The sequence below is a fragment of the Macaca mulatta genome, chromosome 8, assembly GCF_049350105.2.
Source record: "Macaca mulatta isolate MMU2019108-1 chromosome 8, T2T-MMU8v2.0, whole genome shotgun sequence".
NCBI classification, from domain to species: Eukaryota; Metazoa; Chordata; class Mammalia; order Primates; family Cercopithecidae; genus Macaca; species Macaca mulatta.
In genome coordinates, this window is record NC_133413.1 from 7,791,385 (window position 1) to 7,807,257 (window position 15,873).

General features: G+C 46.4%; 2 protein-coding genes across 3 annotated transcripts; both read right to left on the bottom strand.

The window, feature by feature from the left end:
• Window positions 1-1,282: 1,282 nt before the first annotated feature.
• RTD1C (demidefensin 3) lies at window positions 1,283-3,827 on the bottom strand. Of its 2 annotated transcripts, XM_015144690.3 has the most exons (3): window positions 3,737-3,827; window positions 2,188-2,374; window positions 1,288-1,516 (listed from the first exon to the last, which is right to left on the bottom strand). In XM_015144690.3, exons 2-3 carry the CDS (start codon window positions 2,360-2,362, stop codon window positions 1,461-1,463), a joined length of 231 nt encoding a protein of 76 aa, XP_015000176.1. In that variant the 5' UTR covers window positions 2,363-2,374; window positions 3,737-3,827; the 3' UTR covers window positions 1,288-1,460.
• Window positions 3,828-11,179: 7,352 nt separating this feature from the next.
• On the bottom strand, window positions 11,180-13,711 carry RTD1A (demidefensin 2). The gene is given in 3 exon segments (NM_001032817.2): window positions 11,180-11,410; window positions 12,094-12,280; window positions 13,631-13,711. Coding segments are annotated over 2 exon segments (231 nt in total). The 5' UTR covers window positions 12,269-12,280; window positions 13,631-13,711; the 3' UTR covers window positions 11,180-11,354.
• Between the last annotated feature and the right edge of the window lie 2,162 nt (window positions 13,712-15,873).

Sequence of the window (15,873 nt, forward strand, 5' to 3'; positions counted from 1 at the left end):
GGACCATGGGGTAGAGGGCTGGAACATAGGTGGGGGTCACTGTCAGCCAGGAGGATACAGCATTGAGAGGTTGGGAGGCTGACTGAGAGGAAATGTTAGAGTGAGCTCTTTCCCTTAGGTTCTTCACGAGTTGTTTGTTTCTTAGTGAAAAAGGAAAAAATTCAGATATTCCTAAAACAGAATGAGTACTTTTCAGATCTCTTTCCTTCTGCGTTTGCTTGTAGCCGAGTTTAGAAAATAAGAAAAGAAATAACAAAAGAAACCTATTTCATTTATTGTACAAAAAAAAATTCACCAAGACGTTTTAGAAATGTGAAGGAAGCGCTTATTGAAGATGGTGAAATAGGATTCAGACTGTTGCAGTAGGGAGAGCCATTGGCATCAACTTCCCTGAAGACAAAGGCAGGAAAGGTTAAACCCTGGGTGAGCTAGAGGAAATGCACTGGAGGTTGGCACCCACTCTGTCCTCCCTGAGTTCTGCATGGGCTTCCCCATCCATGCGGTGTCTCAGTGGGGTGCCAGGAACCCTGAGCTGCCTCAGCACCCTGCAGAAACAAGAAGGCTGCCGTGTTCCTGGTGAATCGCTTTCCCTCCCACATCCCTTATCTCCTCTGAAGCTGTGTTTTCCAGGCAGAATCAGGTTCTCAGAGGTGTTAAGGCAACACAAGAGCATGCGTGTTGCAAAGTGCAGTGGAGCATTTGTGCGTGTGCATTTTGTGGGTGTGAAGATGACTTTATGGGTTTGAAATCCAGGTCTTAGTAGACGTGACTGGAGGGTGCTCCTAATGAGGACATCCCGGTGTGGGCTGCTGCACTTTCTGTACCATTAATCCCACCTTTGCTAACAACCCATTTCCCTCTTAAAGTTGTTTCAGTGGATCTCCTTTAACCTTACATCTTAAAAGGCAAATGTGTGACTTGAACACGTTTGATTAAACTCCAATTCTTTAGCACACACCATGCTGGTTTCTCCTGAGGTGGAATGATTTTGTGACTGCATGAACTTTAAACTGACAATGATTGTTTGCCCAGCACACGGGAGCTCTTTGAGAGTGGATCCTGAGCCAATGAGGCAGAGTGAAAAGACAGAGCAGTGGATGGGAGATTGGTGGTGTGATTTGGGCCTTCATTTCCATTTGAGTCTGAAGCCCAAACTCCTGCTTGAAATTCCTAGAATTTGGAATTTTGTTTTGTTTAAAATCCTAGGATTCTGGTAAGTGCATCCCAAGTATCTTGAGTCACAAAGACACATCAAATGTGAAAGAGATGTAAAGACAGAAATCTTGCGAGAAGGTATTTATTTGGGATGAGAAAAGGAAATTTAGGGCAAGGTAGAGGAGTAACAAGAATTTCTTTTAACTCTCAAAGTAACTTCTGAGCTTGTTTTTCTTGATTCTGCAAGCTCAGCGGCAACAGATCCGATAGAGTCAACCACAAAAGTCGCAGGACCGCAAATGCCGTTATAACAGACGGCAAATTCCTAGTACGCAAATGCACCTCAAGCCTCTCTCTGACTCTGGGGACACAAAGAGAGCATCATAAATGGATCAGAAGGTCTGCAGTGGGTGGTAAAGGGAATTCTGGAGAAGTCACGTGCTAGCTGAGGAATGATGTTGGCTGCATTAGGGCCTCAGTCAATAGGAATAAATACACAGAGCAGTGCCGGCCATGCAGTGTCTGAGACTTATTCTCATTTGCTCTCATTTTTGTGCCTCTGCCCCATCACACACACACACCTGAACACACTCTTAGGCTTGGCTCTGCTTTTCAAAAAGTATTCTATAGATACAGTAAAATGTTCTCCTTATAGTGAAGTCTACTTGTATGATTCCAGAAAGAACTAGTCAGACTGTCTATTTATATCTTAAACCTACTGAATTTCCCAGACATATCTTCATTTCAAGTTTTATTATTTAATTTTATTGATTTTCTAAAGTGAAAGGATCATTAAGGAAGTAAAGGAATAAAAGGATTGTTACTCTCCAGGCAGAGCTGCCTCAAGTCTTTAAAGACAGAAAACCTGTTAGATTTCTTTGGCTCTCTATTCAATTTATAGATGAGAAAACCAAGGCCCAGAGATGCTAAATGAAGCCACCTAAGTGACATGGACCATTGAGTCTCGATTCCCGACTCTGTCTCCCATCCATCCCTCTAGACCCTGCAGCTCTGCGTGCCGGCCTGTCTCACCTGAAAGCGGAAGAGCGGCGTTTTCAGGCCATGTAAAGGAATGAGCCATTCCCTGATCATCTGCTCCAGGCTGCTGCTGGGCGGCAGCTTCATCAGCTCTTGCCTGACGTGCCTCTGCCTGAGCATGCAGGGCCACCAGGAGAAGCATGGCGGTGAGGAGGGCGAAGGTCCTCATGGCTGGAGTGACCTGGAGGAGGAAGAGCAGGAGCGGACAAGTCGGGAGAGAGGAGTTAGCCTGGATTTCTATGTCTGCAGAGAGAAGGCTCAGAGACAGGAAATCTTGAACCTTCTCAGAGAGAGGAGGTGTGCATTTCACTGGAGATTGTGTGGGATCCCATTGGTCTCAATGTCCATGTTTTCTTCCTTTGCTCTCCCAGCTTTCACTCTAGTTTGAATCTCTATGTTTAGTGTCTGTGCTGATGGAGAGGATGGTGAAGATGAGGAACCTGGCATCTTTTTCCTGTTTCTCACTTCATTACATATTTACTTTTTACTGTTCTACCAAAGGATAACAGCAGTGCTTTGTTCAGTAAGTTCAGGCTACAAATGTCTCCTTTCCTTCAGATGGCCCCACTACTCTCTATAGGTCTACACTCTGGCAGCAGGCATGAATTCCTATCAAGTGAAGGGTCATTTATTGCAGGCATCAAGGGCATGACCAGTCTCATGAAGGCATGGGGTGAGTAGCCTCCTGTAGGGGCCAGTGTGAAGAGGACAATGACCCTACCATACGATAGGTGAAATGAACACAGTGATATCGAGGTAAAAAGTTCGTCTACACCCAAAAATTTATTTTTCCAGCTCCATTGAGATATGAATAAAAATTGAAAATGATTTATATCTACTGTATACCACCTTAGGATTTGACATTTGTATACGTGTGGTCCTTTATTGTATACTATATACACAAATCAACTCAAAATAGATCGAAGACCCAAACATAGACCTGAAACCATAAAATAATGAGAGGAACATATGAAGATAACACTTTGACATTGATATTGGTAATGATATCTTTGCTATGACATCAAAGACACAGGCAATAAAAGGGAAAATAGTCAAGTGGAGTTGTGTTGACCGCTAAAGCATCTGCACGTCAAAAAACAAAACAACAAACAACTGAATGAAAAAGCAACCCAGAAAATGAAAGACAATGACTGCAAACCCTAAATGCTAGAAAGGGTAAATATCCAAATACATAAGGAAGTCAAAGAACTCAATAGCAAATAACAAATAACCTGATTGAAAAATAGGCTGAGGAGCAGGATGGGCTTTTCTCCACATCAAAGAATGTTTTAAGGAGCTACTGTTGCTCTATTGGACATGTCAAGTAGGACATGTGTATTTAGACAGAAATTCCTTGAGTTTCTCTATTAACTGAGCTGGTAGCCAATGCTCCCAGCAGCCACCAGAGGTTCAGACAGAAAAGCACAGCAGGGAATTCACCCACTAGGTCCCTCTGGGGTGGCCCAGGAGTCACAGGTCAGACTGGGGACACAGCTTCCATGTTGAAACCTCAATGGGAAAGTTTAAGGTTTCTGTTACTTACAGATCCTTGTGCTACGCAGAGTGACCAGAGAGGGCAGACAGCAGTCCTCTGTCCCAGTTCTCCTGTAGCAAGGGCAGTTGTGCACAAACAGGAGAGGACTTCCCTATTTAAGTGTCATTTGGGATCAGGTGTCCTAATATCCTGGGTTACTTTCCGTTGGGTACATTAAATAACTCTTTTGGCAAGGACAGTTGAGAAATTTGGTGGGAAGCCTGGGTTCACACAGGAGTCCAGGGAGGCTCCCCTTATCTTCCTTGGTCAGTTCAGCCCTGGCCAGGCCCAGGCAGCAACCAACGATGGATTCCCCATGACTCCTAAGACAATGGACCCCGAGATGCCTGTGCTGGTGGCTGAGGCTGAGCTCGCTGCATCAAGGGAATATTTAAAGCCCCCAAGAGAGCCTGGCCTGCATCTCACAGGATACGCTCTGTTAGCGAGACAAGGACCTGACCTAATTGACACCCATGCACAGGAAAGGATTAGGAATCTTGCCTGAACCAGCCTCCCCAGTACCTGTGCTCTCACCATAACAAAACATCAAAGCCGATGGCTGGGCTGGGATGTTGCAGACCACCTGGTTGAGACTGAATATCACCTCGGCTTGTGTTTCCAGGCAGGGCAGGTTCTGTTGGGTTCGTTAAGGATGTGCACACAGCATGTGGTTCCCTGGAGCGGACAGTTGCCTCATTGCTTGGGCAATGGACAGTTTAAGGCTAAACGAGTGTCTAGGACCATCGGGTCCAAGGACTCCTGAGTTTGCTGCTTGAGACCTAATGTCTCTTGGAAATCTCTCAGGGAGGCGGCCAAGGTGGCAGCGAGATGGGTGTTAGCTTGCATCACCTGGTGCTGTGTGCTCAAATACCTTGTTCCGTAGCCAATTCTGGGCAGGCTTATGAGTCTCCATACACACAGCATGAGTGGGACGATCACTGAGTGCTTGAGATATGCGGGCTTCAGCTCCTCTGGTCCCTCCTGTGTTGTTTGAGAAGTCCTAGGGAGACTCGTTTACGTTTTAAATATACCACTCATTACCCTCAGTCTCTTTCTCATAGTGAGGTAGGTGGAATAAGGTTTCTGAAAATGAGAAAAGAATCAGTCACTCCTGAGGGAATAAATACCTAAGGTGAGGTTGCTGAACCCAGTGTGCAGGCCGGGAAGCCCCTGTCACCATGGGAGGGTTGTGTACAGCGCCGGTCCAGCAGGCTGGGCACTCATGGCCTCCCCTGAAGCTCTGTGTGAAGGAAGCAGGTATTGGGCTGTGGTGGACTGGGGGCAGTGGAGTGACAGCTGAAGCATCTCCCTCAATCTTAATGAAGGAAGAGGTGTCTCAAGCCTTGTGGGGGTGGTCGCTGTGGCAGAGCAGTGGGGTTGGCTGTCTCTTGAGGAAGCAGTGAGCTCCTGATGTGTGACAGCCCCAGGAACTTCAGCATTGGAGGAAGTCAGCAACAGTCTCATCCCAGCAGAAAAAGAAAGTCGGGCTGTTTGGGGAAACTGAGGCCCAGGTGAAGGTTTTAGGTTCTAGGGCATTAGCAGGTGCCTGTAGGGGCCTAGTGACAAGGTTATAGGGCAAAATATGAAGTGGTGTATATGCACATGAGGAAGATCTCTGAGTTCTGGTAATGCCTTCATGTCCTTTAGAAGTGAAACCTGGACTTGCTTCCTCTACACAGAACACACTCCAGTCCATAGGCATTTCCCCAGCACTGCATGAGGGTTATCACTGAAGAGTTGGTTAGATTTGGGCATGGGGTTGTTACACACAGGTCCCCCAAGTTCATAGTTTTTGCATAGCTTCTAGGGCAGCCTTAAAATTTGACTGAGACTCTATAAGTTCCTTGCACCATAAAGTAATGGGATTACACTGAAGGCAAATGGTGATCTCAGCAAAATTCCACTCAATGATGTCAACCTTGGGGTACCCAGCAAAGCACAAGGTAAAGGAAGCTGAAAGGCAAGGGTTTGGTTACTGGACATGAGTCAGTGGCGTGTCTTGGGGATAGCGAGATCCGTACCTGCAGCAGTAAGGAGAGGCTGTTTGGTGGTGACTTCATGGTCGAAGTGATTTTCCTCTACAAGGGACTTAAAGAGATAAGTAAGCAAAAAAGAAATAACCCCTTTAAAATGTATGCCTGGGCATGAACAGATATGTCTCAAAAAAAGACTACAAAAGGCCAAAAAAAAAAAAAAAAAAAGGAAAATATGCTTTACATTACTGATCATTAGAGAAATGCAATTTAAAATCTCAAAGAGATACTAACTCACACTAGTCAGAATGGCTGTAATTAAAATTCAAATAAATAACAGATATTGGCAGGACTGCATAGAGAAGAGAAGGCTTATACACTATTGGGGGAGTGATAAGGATTTCAGGCACAGTGGCAAGCAGTTTAGAAATTTGCCAAATAACTTAACAGAGAACTCTCATTCCACTGAACAATCCCACTGCTGGGTATATATCCAAAGGAAAACAAATCATTCTGCCTAAAAGACACACGCACCCGTATGTTCATGCGAGCATCATTCATGATAACAAAGGCATGGAATCAACCTACATGCCCATCCGTGGTGGATTGGATGAAGAAAATGTGGCACATATACATCATGGAATGCTACAGTCATAAGAGAGAATGAAATTGTGTTGTTTGCAGAAAGATGGATGCAGCTGGAAGCCATTATCCTTAGTGAATTAACGCAGGAGCAGGAAACCAGATATAGCATGATCTCACTTATAAGTGGGAGCAACACAGCGGGTACTCATGGACTCATACACATAAACGTGGGAAGAATAGGCAGCAGGGACTGGGAGAGGGAACAGGGATGGAGGAGGGCAAATGTTGCAGGCCTGTCTATTGTGTAGTATGCTTTCTATCTGGGTGATTGGATAAATTGTACCCAAACCCTCAACATTGCCCTATAGATCCACCCTGCATATAGCAAACCTGAACATGGACCCAGGAATCTAAAATGTAAGTTGAAAAATAACAAGATTCATTGACGTGTCTGGTTCCAGTGAAGCTGATATCTCCCTGGATGGTCTCTTGGGCAGGGGCACTGTTGTCTGAGGTAGTGGCCATGCTGGTGTTGGTGGCCTTCCCAAGTGGTCACACAAGAAGTGATGTGGGTTCTGGGAGTTCCGTTTACTGCTGCTGTTGCACAACCTGACAGCTCTTGTGTGTCTGGTTCAGCAGCAGCCGTACCAGCAGCACCCAGAGTGATTTCAGGAGTTCAGGGAGCACAGAATGTGCTGCAAGTGGCTCTGAGTCAGTGGTGGCTCCAAGTCAGTGGTGGCTCCTGGTTCTGCCTTCTTCACCCCTAACCTGGTGTCCTGATGTCCTTCCCTCCCAGGCTTGGCTGCAGTGGTGAGCACTCCCAGCTAGTGCGTGGTACTCCTTTCCCAGCCTGTGTTGAGGTTGCACCTGTTCCTTGTCCAGTGGCTTTCAAACTTTCATCCTGAATAACACAGAGATTCTTCTCATGCAGTCCCTTTCACATTTCCTTTTGGAGTGCCCCAGAACCTTCGCAGAACTCTAGAGTTTAAGCAAGCAGGAGTTTTGCCTAAAGTCTTTGCAACACTTTTTCTTCCATGTTTATCCTCAGTCCCCACCCCCAGTCCAATTTTCCTATTCTCTCTACCAGTGTCAACACCCAGTGACAGTAGACATGGCTTAAGCTCTTCTTTCATACACATACAAGAAACATTGAAGTGAGTCTGAACTCTCCATAAGAGCCTTGACATCACTGGATTGGAGGAAATATTCTGGGGAAGCTGTGGGTGAGGGTGCAGGTGCAGACCTGAGAGGAGAGAGGCCTCCGGAGCAGCAAGGATATTCCCACACACGCTGAGGCTGTCTGGTGGCCCCAGCAGATAGTGTGTGTGGACCTTGGGCAGGCCCCTGAGACCTGGTTGTGACCCGGTAGAGAAGGGCAGTCATGGAACACAGCATGTATGTTAGCATGAGGCAGAGCGTTTGCATGGGGATGAGCTCTGAGGAGGACTGGCCACATTGCAGCTCCTCAGAGAGCACCGTCCTGTCCCTCCCCGCATCCGTTTGTCCAGTCTCCTGCAGGGAGGATCATGGTGCAGCCTGTGCCACACAGAGACTCCCGGGCCTGCAGATCCAGCTGAGACAGGCAGGAAATCCAAGCTCCCTGCAATTTATCTGCTTTTTCTAGCTGCCTCTCTCAGGTTTTCTATGTGTCAGGTGTCGTTGTCTGCAGCAATTTTACAATAAACCATGAAGGAATAACTTCCTTGAACTGTTTTAAAAGGTGGCCCTAAATCCCTGACTCTTTTCACATAAGAATGGAGGTGAAATTCTCTCCTGTTGAATCTAGGTCGGGTGACATGTTGACCAGTTGAACACACCTGACTTAGCACCATGCCATTTGTTGGGCTAAAGTCACGAGAAGTTTTTATCTTTCGCTTCCTCTGTATTGGATGGTGCTGCAGCCTGAATGTTTTTGTCCCTCTGAAATTCGTATGTTGAAATCCCTCCCCTGGTGATAGCATGAAAAGGTGGGGCTTTCTGGGGGATGATGAGGTCGGGAGGGTGGAGTCCTCATGAATAGGATCGGTACCCCCGATGAAGAGGTCTCAGAGAGCTCCTTCATTCCTTCCCTCAGGTGAGGAAGTAGTGAGAAGATGCCCTCTATGAACCTAGAAGCTGGTCTTTACCAGACACCAAATCTGTTGGCACCTTGATTTGGACTTCTCACTCTCGAGAACACTGAGAAATGTATTTCTGTTGTTTATAAGTCACTTGGTGTATGATTTTTTTTTTCAACACCCCACATATGCTAAGAATGCTGGTGCCTTTGAAGCCCAGATACAATGCTTGGAGGAAGTCTAAGCACTGCGAAAAAAGAGGAGCTGAACCCAACTGCAAGGATGAGCTAGAGAACACAGAGCAACCAGCTTTGTAGGAAAAACAAACTCTGATATGCAGTGTTTATAAATCTCTGGTTGAAATCCTCCTAGCTCTGAGTGGGATATAAAGTGTCACACCTATCTTTTCTCTCATGAGCTGGCATGACCTGGCCTCGGTGCATCACAGGGTCTCATCGCTCAGCCTGTCAGAACTCCCCCTGAGCCAGTCCAGCACTCCCTCTACCTATGCGCAAGCATCTTGACCCTGAGGTTTTCAGATCCCAGCAGCAACTCTCCTATGATGGCCGAGGAGGGAGCCACGTCACAACAGCAAATGTGTGAATGAAGACCTGATCGTGCTGTTTTAATCCACTACGTTTTCTGGTGTCTTTTCACACAGCCCTAGATGAACAGAGGGCATTTTCACAGTACTGGTGAGGAAGTGGATTTGTACATATTTTGTGTGTTTAAATCTCAGCTTCTCTAAAATCTTGAGGAAATAGGAACAAATTTTCTCAACTTATTCCCAAAGTGTCACAAAGAGTCCATCGTGGTGGGGGCGTGGAATTGTGGACTCTGTGGAGTGACTGAAGAACCCTCCTCTCCCATTCTTAGTGTGAATTTTTACTGTGTGGAGCAGGGGTAGTGTGGGATCCAGGTGGAGTCTCAACCTCTCCCCTCAGTGACAGACTCAGAGGAGGGCATGGGACTTGGGAGTTGGCTGAAACAATGGAGAGAGAAGTAGGGATTTTCTCCCTGAGATCAGCAACGGAGGCCATGGGGAGATAACCACAATTCACATGGCTGTCACCTGGGAGAGTCCAAGTTAAGATCAAAGGGAAAATGGGGGGAATAACAGGTAAAGACAACAAGGTCACTTATGCTTTGAGGCCTTCAATGAGGGACTTCATGAAGCCAGAATTCTTTCTTAATTTTCAGGTGTGGCAGTGAAAATGTTAACTCAGCTTATTGTGGTTTCTTAAACTCGAATGCAAAACTCAACTAATATGCCTGAAAAGGATATAAAAACATTACCTAGCTCAGAGAATCTGAGTTAAAGACAGTACAGTGCATAAGAAGAGGAAATGAGGTCAGATGACAGGTGTCCCGGGTGCAGCCTGGGGAACAGACTCCCGGGTGATTCCCATGCACATTTCTGTGGGAGAACAGCCTTACTGGTTCTGATCAGCAGGGACGGAGGACAGCTATGGGAGAGGCTGGAAGGAGAGCTGGTGAGTCAGCGACTGGGACCTTCATACTTGAGATTGAGAGATGGAGGAATTCCAGGTGGTGGCAGGGCCATGGGGTGGAGGGCTGAAAGAAAGGTGGGGGTCACTGTCAGCCAGGAGGATACAGCATTGAGAGGTTGGGAGGGTGACTGAGAGGAAATGTTAGAGTGAGCTCTTTCCCTTAGGTTCGTCATGAGTTGTTTGTTTCTTAGTGAAAAAGGAAAAAATTCAGGTATTCCTAAAATAGAATGAGTCCTTTTCAGATCTCTTTCCTTCTGGGTTTGCTTGTAAGCCGAGTTTAGAAAATCAGAAAGAAATTACAAAAGAAACCTATTTCATTTGTTGTACAAAAAAAATTCACCAAGACGTTTTAAAATGCGAAGGAGGCGCTTATTGAAGATGGTGAAATAGGATTCAGACTGTTGCAGTAGGGAGAGCCATTGGCATCAACTTCCCTGAAGACAAAGGCAGGAAAGGTTAAACCCTGGGTGAGCTAGAGGAAATGCACTGGAGGTTGGCACCCACTCTGTTCTCCCTGAGTTCTGCATGGGCTTCCCCATCCATGCGGTGTCTCAGTGGGGTGCCAGGAACCCTGAGCTGCCCAGCACCCTGAAGAAACAAGAAGGCTGCCGTGTTCCTGGTGAATCACTTTCCCTCCCTCATCCCTTATCTCCTCTGAAGCTGTGTTTTCCAGGCAGAATCAGGTTCTCAGGTGTTAAGGCAACACAAGAGCATGCGTGTTGCAAAGTGCAGTGGAGCATTTGTGCGTGTGCATTTTGTGAGTGTGAAGATGACTTTATGGGAGTGAAATCCAGGTCTTAGTAGACATGACTGGAGGGTGCTCTTAATCTGGACTTCCTGGTGTGGGCTGCTGCGCTTTCTGTACCATAATCCCACCTTTGCTAACAACCCATTTCCCTCTTAAAGTTGTTTCAGTGGATCTCCTGTAGCCCTATGTCTTAAAAGGTAAATGTGTGACTGGGACGCGTTCGATAAAACTCCAATTGTTCAGTACAGAGCATGTTGGTTTCTCCTGTGGAGGAATGATTTTGTGACTGCATGAACTTTAAACTGACAATGATTGTATGCCCAGCACACGGGAGCTCTTTGAGAGTGGATCCAGAGCCAATGAGGCAGAGTGAAAATACAAAGCAGTGGATGGGGAGATTGATGGTGTGATTTGGGCCTTCATTTCCATTTGAGTCTGAAGCCCAAACTCCTGCTTGAAATTCCTAGAATGTGGAATGTTGTTTTGTTTTAAACCTTAGGATTCTGGAAGGTGCATCCCAAGTATCTTGAGACACAAAGACACATCAAAGGGGTAAGAGATGTAAAGACAGAAATCTTGCGATAAGGTATTTATTTGGGATGAGAAAAGGAAACTGAGGAGAAGGTACAGCAGTAGCAAGAATTTCTTTTAACTCTCAAAGTAACTTCTGAGCATATTTTTCTTGATTCTGGAAGCTCAGCGGCAGCAGATCCGGTGGAGTCAACCACGAAAAGCGCAGGACCCAAGGTGACATTATAACAAACGGCAGAATCCTCGTGTGCAAATGCACCTCAAGCCTTTCGCTGACTCTGGGAACACAGAGAGAGCATCGTAAATGGATCAGAAGGTCAGCAGTGGGTGGCAAAGGGAATCCTGGAGAAGTCATGTGCTAGCTAATGAGTGATGTCGGCTGCATTAGGGCCGGTAGCATGAACAACTTCAGTCATTAAGAATAAATACACAGAGCAGTGCTGGTCACACAGGATTTGAGACTTATTCTCATTTGCTTTCATTGTTGTGCTTCTGCCCCATCAGACACACACCTGAACGCACTCTTAGGCTTGGCTCTACTCTTAGAAACGGTTGTATAGATACAGTCAAATATTATCCATGTAATGAAGATGACTTGTTTGAATCCAGAAAGAACTAGTCAGACTGTTTCTTCATATCTTAAACCTACTGAATTTCACAGACATATGTTGATTTCAAGTCTTATTTTTTAATTTTATTGATTTTCTAAAGTGAAAGGATCGTTAAGGAAGTAAAGGAATAAAAGAATGGTTACTCTCCAGGCAGAGCTGCCTCAAGTCTTTATAGACAGAAACCTGCTAGATTTATTTGGTTCTGTATTCAATTTATAGATGAGAAAACCAAGGCCCAGAGATGCTAAATGAAGCCATCTAGGTGACAAGGACCACTGAGACTCGATTCCCGACTCTGTCTCCCATCCATCCCTCTAGACCCTGCAGCTCTGCATGCCGGCCTGTCTCACCTGAAAGTGGAAGAGCGGCGTTTTCAGGCCATGTAAAGGAATGAGCCATTCCCTGATCATCTGCTCCAGGCTGCTGCTGGGCGGCAGCTTCATCAGCTCTTGCCTGACGTGCCTCTGCCTGAGCGTGCAGGGCCACCAGGAGAAGCATGGCGGTGAGGAGGGCAAAGGTCCTCATGGCTGGAGTGACCTGGAAGAGGCAGAGCAGGAGCGGACAAGTCGGGAGAGAGGAGTTAGCCTGGATTTCTATGTCTGCAGAGAGAAGGCTCAGAGACAGGAAACCTTGAACCTTCTCAGAGAGAGGAGCTGTGCATTTCGTTGGAGATTGTGTGGGATCCCATTGGTCTCAATGTCCATGTTTTCTTCTTTTGGTCTCCCAGCTTTCACTCTAGTTTGAATCTCTATGTTTAGTGTCTGTGCTGGTTTGGAGAGGATGATGATGAGGATTCCTGTTTCTCACTTTACGAAATATTTACTTTTAACTCTTCTAGCAAAGGATAACAGCAGTGATTTTATTCAATGAGGTCAGGCGACAAATGTCTCTTCCTGCAGATGGCCCTACTACTCTCTGTAGGTCTACACTCTGGCAGCAGGTATGATTTCCTATCAAGTAAAGAGTCATTTATTGGAGGCATCAAGGGCTTGACCACACTCCTGAAGGCATGGGGTGAGTAGCCTCCTGTAGGGGCCAGTGTGAAGAGAACAATGACCCTATCATATGATAGGTGAAATGAACACTGACATATCGAGGTAAAAAGTTCATCTACAGCCAAAAATTTGTTTCCAGCTCTATAGAGATGTGAATAAGAATTAAAAATGGTATATATCTACTGTACTGCACCTTAGGATTTGATGTTTGTATACATGTGGTCCTTTATCATATACTATATACACAAATCAACTCAAAATGGATTGAAGACCCAAACATAGACCTGAAACCATAAAACGACGAGAGGAATATATGAAGATGACGCTTTGACATTGATGTTGGTAATGATATCTTTGCTATGACACCAAAGACACAGGCAATAAATGGGAAAAGAGGCAAGTGGGGCTGCACTGACCTCTAAAGCATCTGCACGTCAAAAAACCAACAAACAAATAATCAACTGAGTGAAAAAGCAACCCAGAAAATGAAAGACGATAGTTGCAAATCCTAAGTGGTAGAAGGGGTAAATATCTAAATACATAAGGCAGTCAAACAACTCAATAGTAAATAACAAATAACCTGATTGAAAAACAGGCCGAGGATCTGGATTGGCTTCTCTCCAAACAAAAGGGTGTTTTAAGGAGCTATTGTTGTCTCTGTTGGATGTGTCAAGTAGGACACATGTAATTAGAAGGAAATTCCTTGAGTTTCTCTATTAATTGAGCTGGTAGCCAATGCTCCCAGCAGCCCCCAGAGGTTCAGACAGAAATGCACAGCAGGGGATTCACCCACTAGGTCTCTCTGGGGTGGCCCAGGAGTCACAGGTCAGATTAGGGGCACAGCTTCAATGTTCAAACCTCGACAGGAAAGTTTAAGTTTTGTGTTACTTACAGATCCTCAAGTTAGGCAGAGTGAAGAGAGAGTGCAGACAGCAGTCCTCTGTCCTGGGTCTCCTGTAGCAACAGCAGCCGTGCACAAACAGCAGAGGACTTCCCTATTTAAGAGTTATTTGGGATCAGGTGTCCTAATATCCTGGGTTACTTTCCGTTGGGTATATTAAATAACTCTGGTGAAAAGGGCAGTTGAGAAATTTGGTGGGAAGCTGGGGTTCAGACAGGAGTCCAGGGAGGGTTCCCTCATCTACCTTGGTCAGCCCTGGCCAGGTCCAGGCAGCAACCAATGATGGATTCTCCATGACTCCTAAGACAATGGACCCCGAGGTGCCTGTGCTGGTGGCTGAGACTGAGCTCGCTGCAGCAGGGGATTACTTAAAGCCCCCAGGAAAGCCTGGCCTGCATCTCACAGGATACGCTCTGTTGGGGAGACAAGGATGTGATCGCCATGCACAGAAGAGGATGAGGAATCTTCCCTGAACCAGCCTCCCCAGTACCTGTGCTCTCACCATAACAACACATCAAAGCCGATGGCTGGGCTGGGATGTTGCAGACCACCTGGTTGAGACTGAATACCACCTCGGCTTGTGTTTCCAGGCAGGGCAGGTTCTGTTGGGTTCGTTAAGGATGTGCACACAGTATGTGGTTCCCTGGAGCAGACAGTTGCCTCATTGCTTGGGCAATGGACAGTTTAAGGCTAAACGAATGTCTAGGACCATTGTAGCCGGGGACTCCTGAGTTTGCTGCTTGAGACCTATTGTCTCTTGGAAGTCTCTCAGGCGGCCAAGGTGGCAGTGAGACTGGTGTTAGCTTGGATCACCTGGTGCTGTGTGCTCAAATACCTTGTTCCGTAGCCAATTATGGGCAGGCTTAAGAGCCTCCATACAAACAGTGTGAGTGGGATGATCACTGGTCGCTTGAGATATGCAGGATCGAGCTCCTGTGGTTCTTCCTGTGTTATTTGAGGAGAATTCCTGGGAAGACTAGAGCACATTTTACGATGTACCAGTATCCACTCTCCTCCTCCTTCTCCTAGTGAGGTAGATGGGATAAGGTTTCTGAAAATGAGAAAAGAATGCAGTCACTCCTGAGGCAACAAATACCTATGGTGAGGTTGCTGAACCCAGTGTGCTGGCAGGGCAGCCTCTGCTCCCATGGGAAGGTCGTGCACAGAGCTGGTCCCACAGGCTGGGTGCTCAGGGCCTCCCCTGCAGCTCTGTGTGAAGGCAGCAGGCACTGGGCTGTGGAGGACTGGGGGCAGTGGAGTGAGAGCTGAAGCGTCTCCCTCAACCTTAAGTAAGGAGGAGGCGTCTCAAGCCTTGCTGGGGTGGTCGCTGTGGCAGAGCAGTGGGGTCAGCTGTACCTCTGAGGAACAGTGAGTTCCTGATGAGTGGAGGCCCAGGAACTTCAGCATTGGAGGAAGTGAGCACCAGTCTTATCCCAGCATAAGAAGAAATTTGGGCTATTTGGGGAAACTTAAGGCTTGGTGATGGTTTTAGGTTCCAGGGCATTAGTAGGTGCCTGTAGGGTCACAATGATGAGGTTATGGGGACAAAATATGAAGGGGTGTGTATGAGCGAGAGGAAGATCTCCGGGTTCTGGATATGCCCAGTGTCCTGTGGAAGTGAAACCTGGACCTGCTTCCTGCACACAGAACACACTCCAGTCCATAGGCATTTCCCCAGCACTGCGTGAATGTTATCACTGGAGAGCTGTTAGATTCGGGCATGGGATTCTTACACACAGACCTCCCAAGTCTACAGTTTTTGCCTAGTTTGTAGGGCAACCTTCCAATCTGACTGAGGCTCTATGGGTTCCTTGCACCATAAAGTAATGGGATTGTACTGAAAGCAAATGGTGATCTCAGCAAAATTCCACTGTAATGAGGTCATTTTTGGGGTAATCAGCAAAGCTTGAGTTCAGAGAAACAGCAAGGCAAGGGTTAGGATAATGGACATGAGCCAGCACCGTGTCCTGGATATGGCGAGGTCCATACCTGTAGCAGGAAGGAGAGGCTAGTTGGTGGTGGTCTCCTGGTCAAAGTGATTTTCCTCTATAAGCGACTTAAACAAATAAGTAAGCAAAAGAGAAATGACCCCTTTAAAACATATGGCAGCGAATGAACAGATACTTCTCAAAAAAAGACATACAACAGGCCTAGAAACATGAAAAAATACTCCACCTTAGTGATCATTAGAGAAATGCCAATTAAAACCTCAAAGAGATACCACCTCACCCTAG

What these genes read in the sequence shown, in the direction of transcription:
- RTD1C (XM_015144690.3), bottom strand. Translation starts at nt 2,362, where the DNA reads ATGAGGACCTTCGCCCTCCTCACCGCCATGCTTCTCCTGGTGGCCCTG. An exon ending in CGCCGCTCTTCCGCTTTCAG is followed by an intron (nt 1,517 to 2,187) that starts GTGAGACAGGCC and finishes TTGTGTCCCCAG; the next exon opens with AGTCAGAGAGAGGCTTGAGG.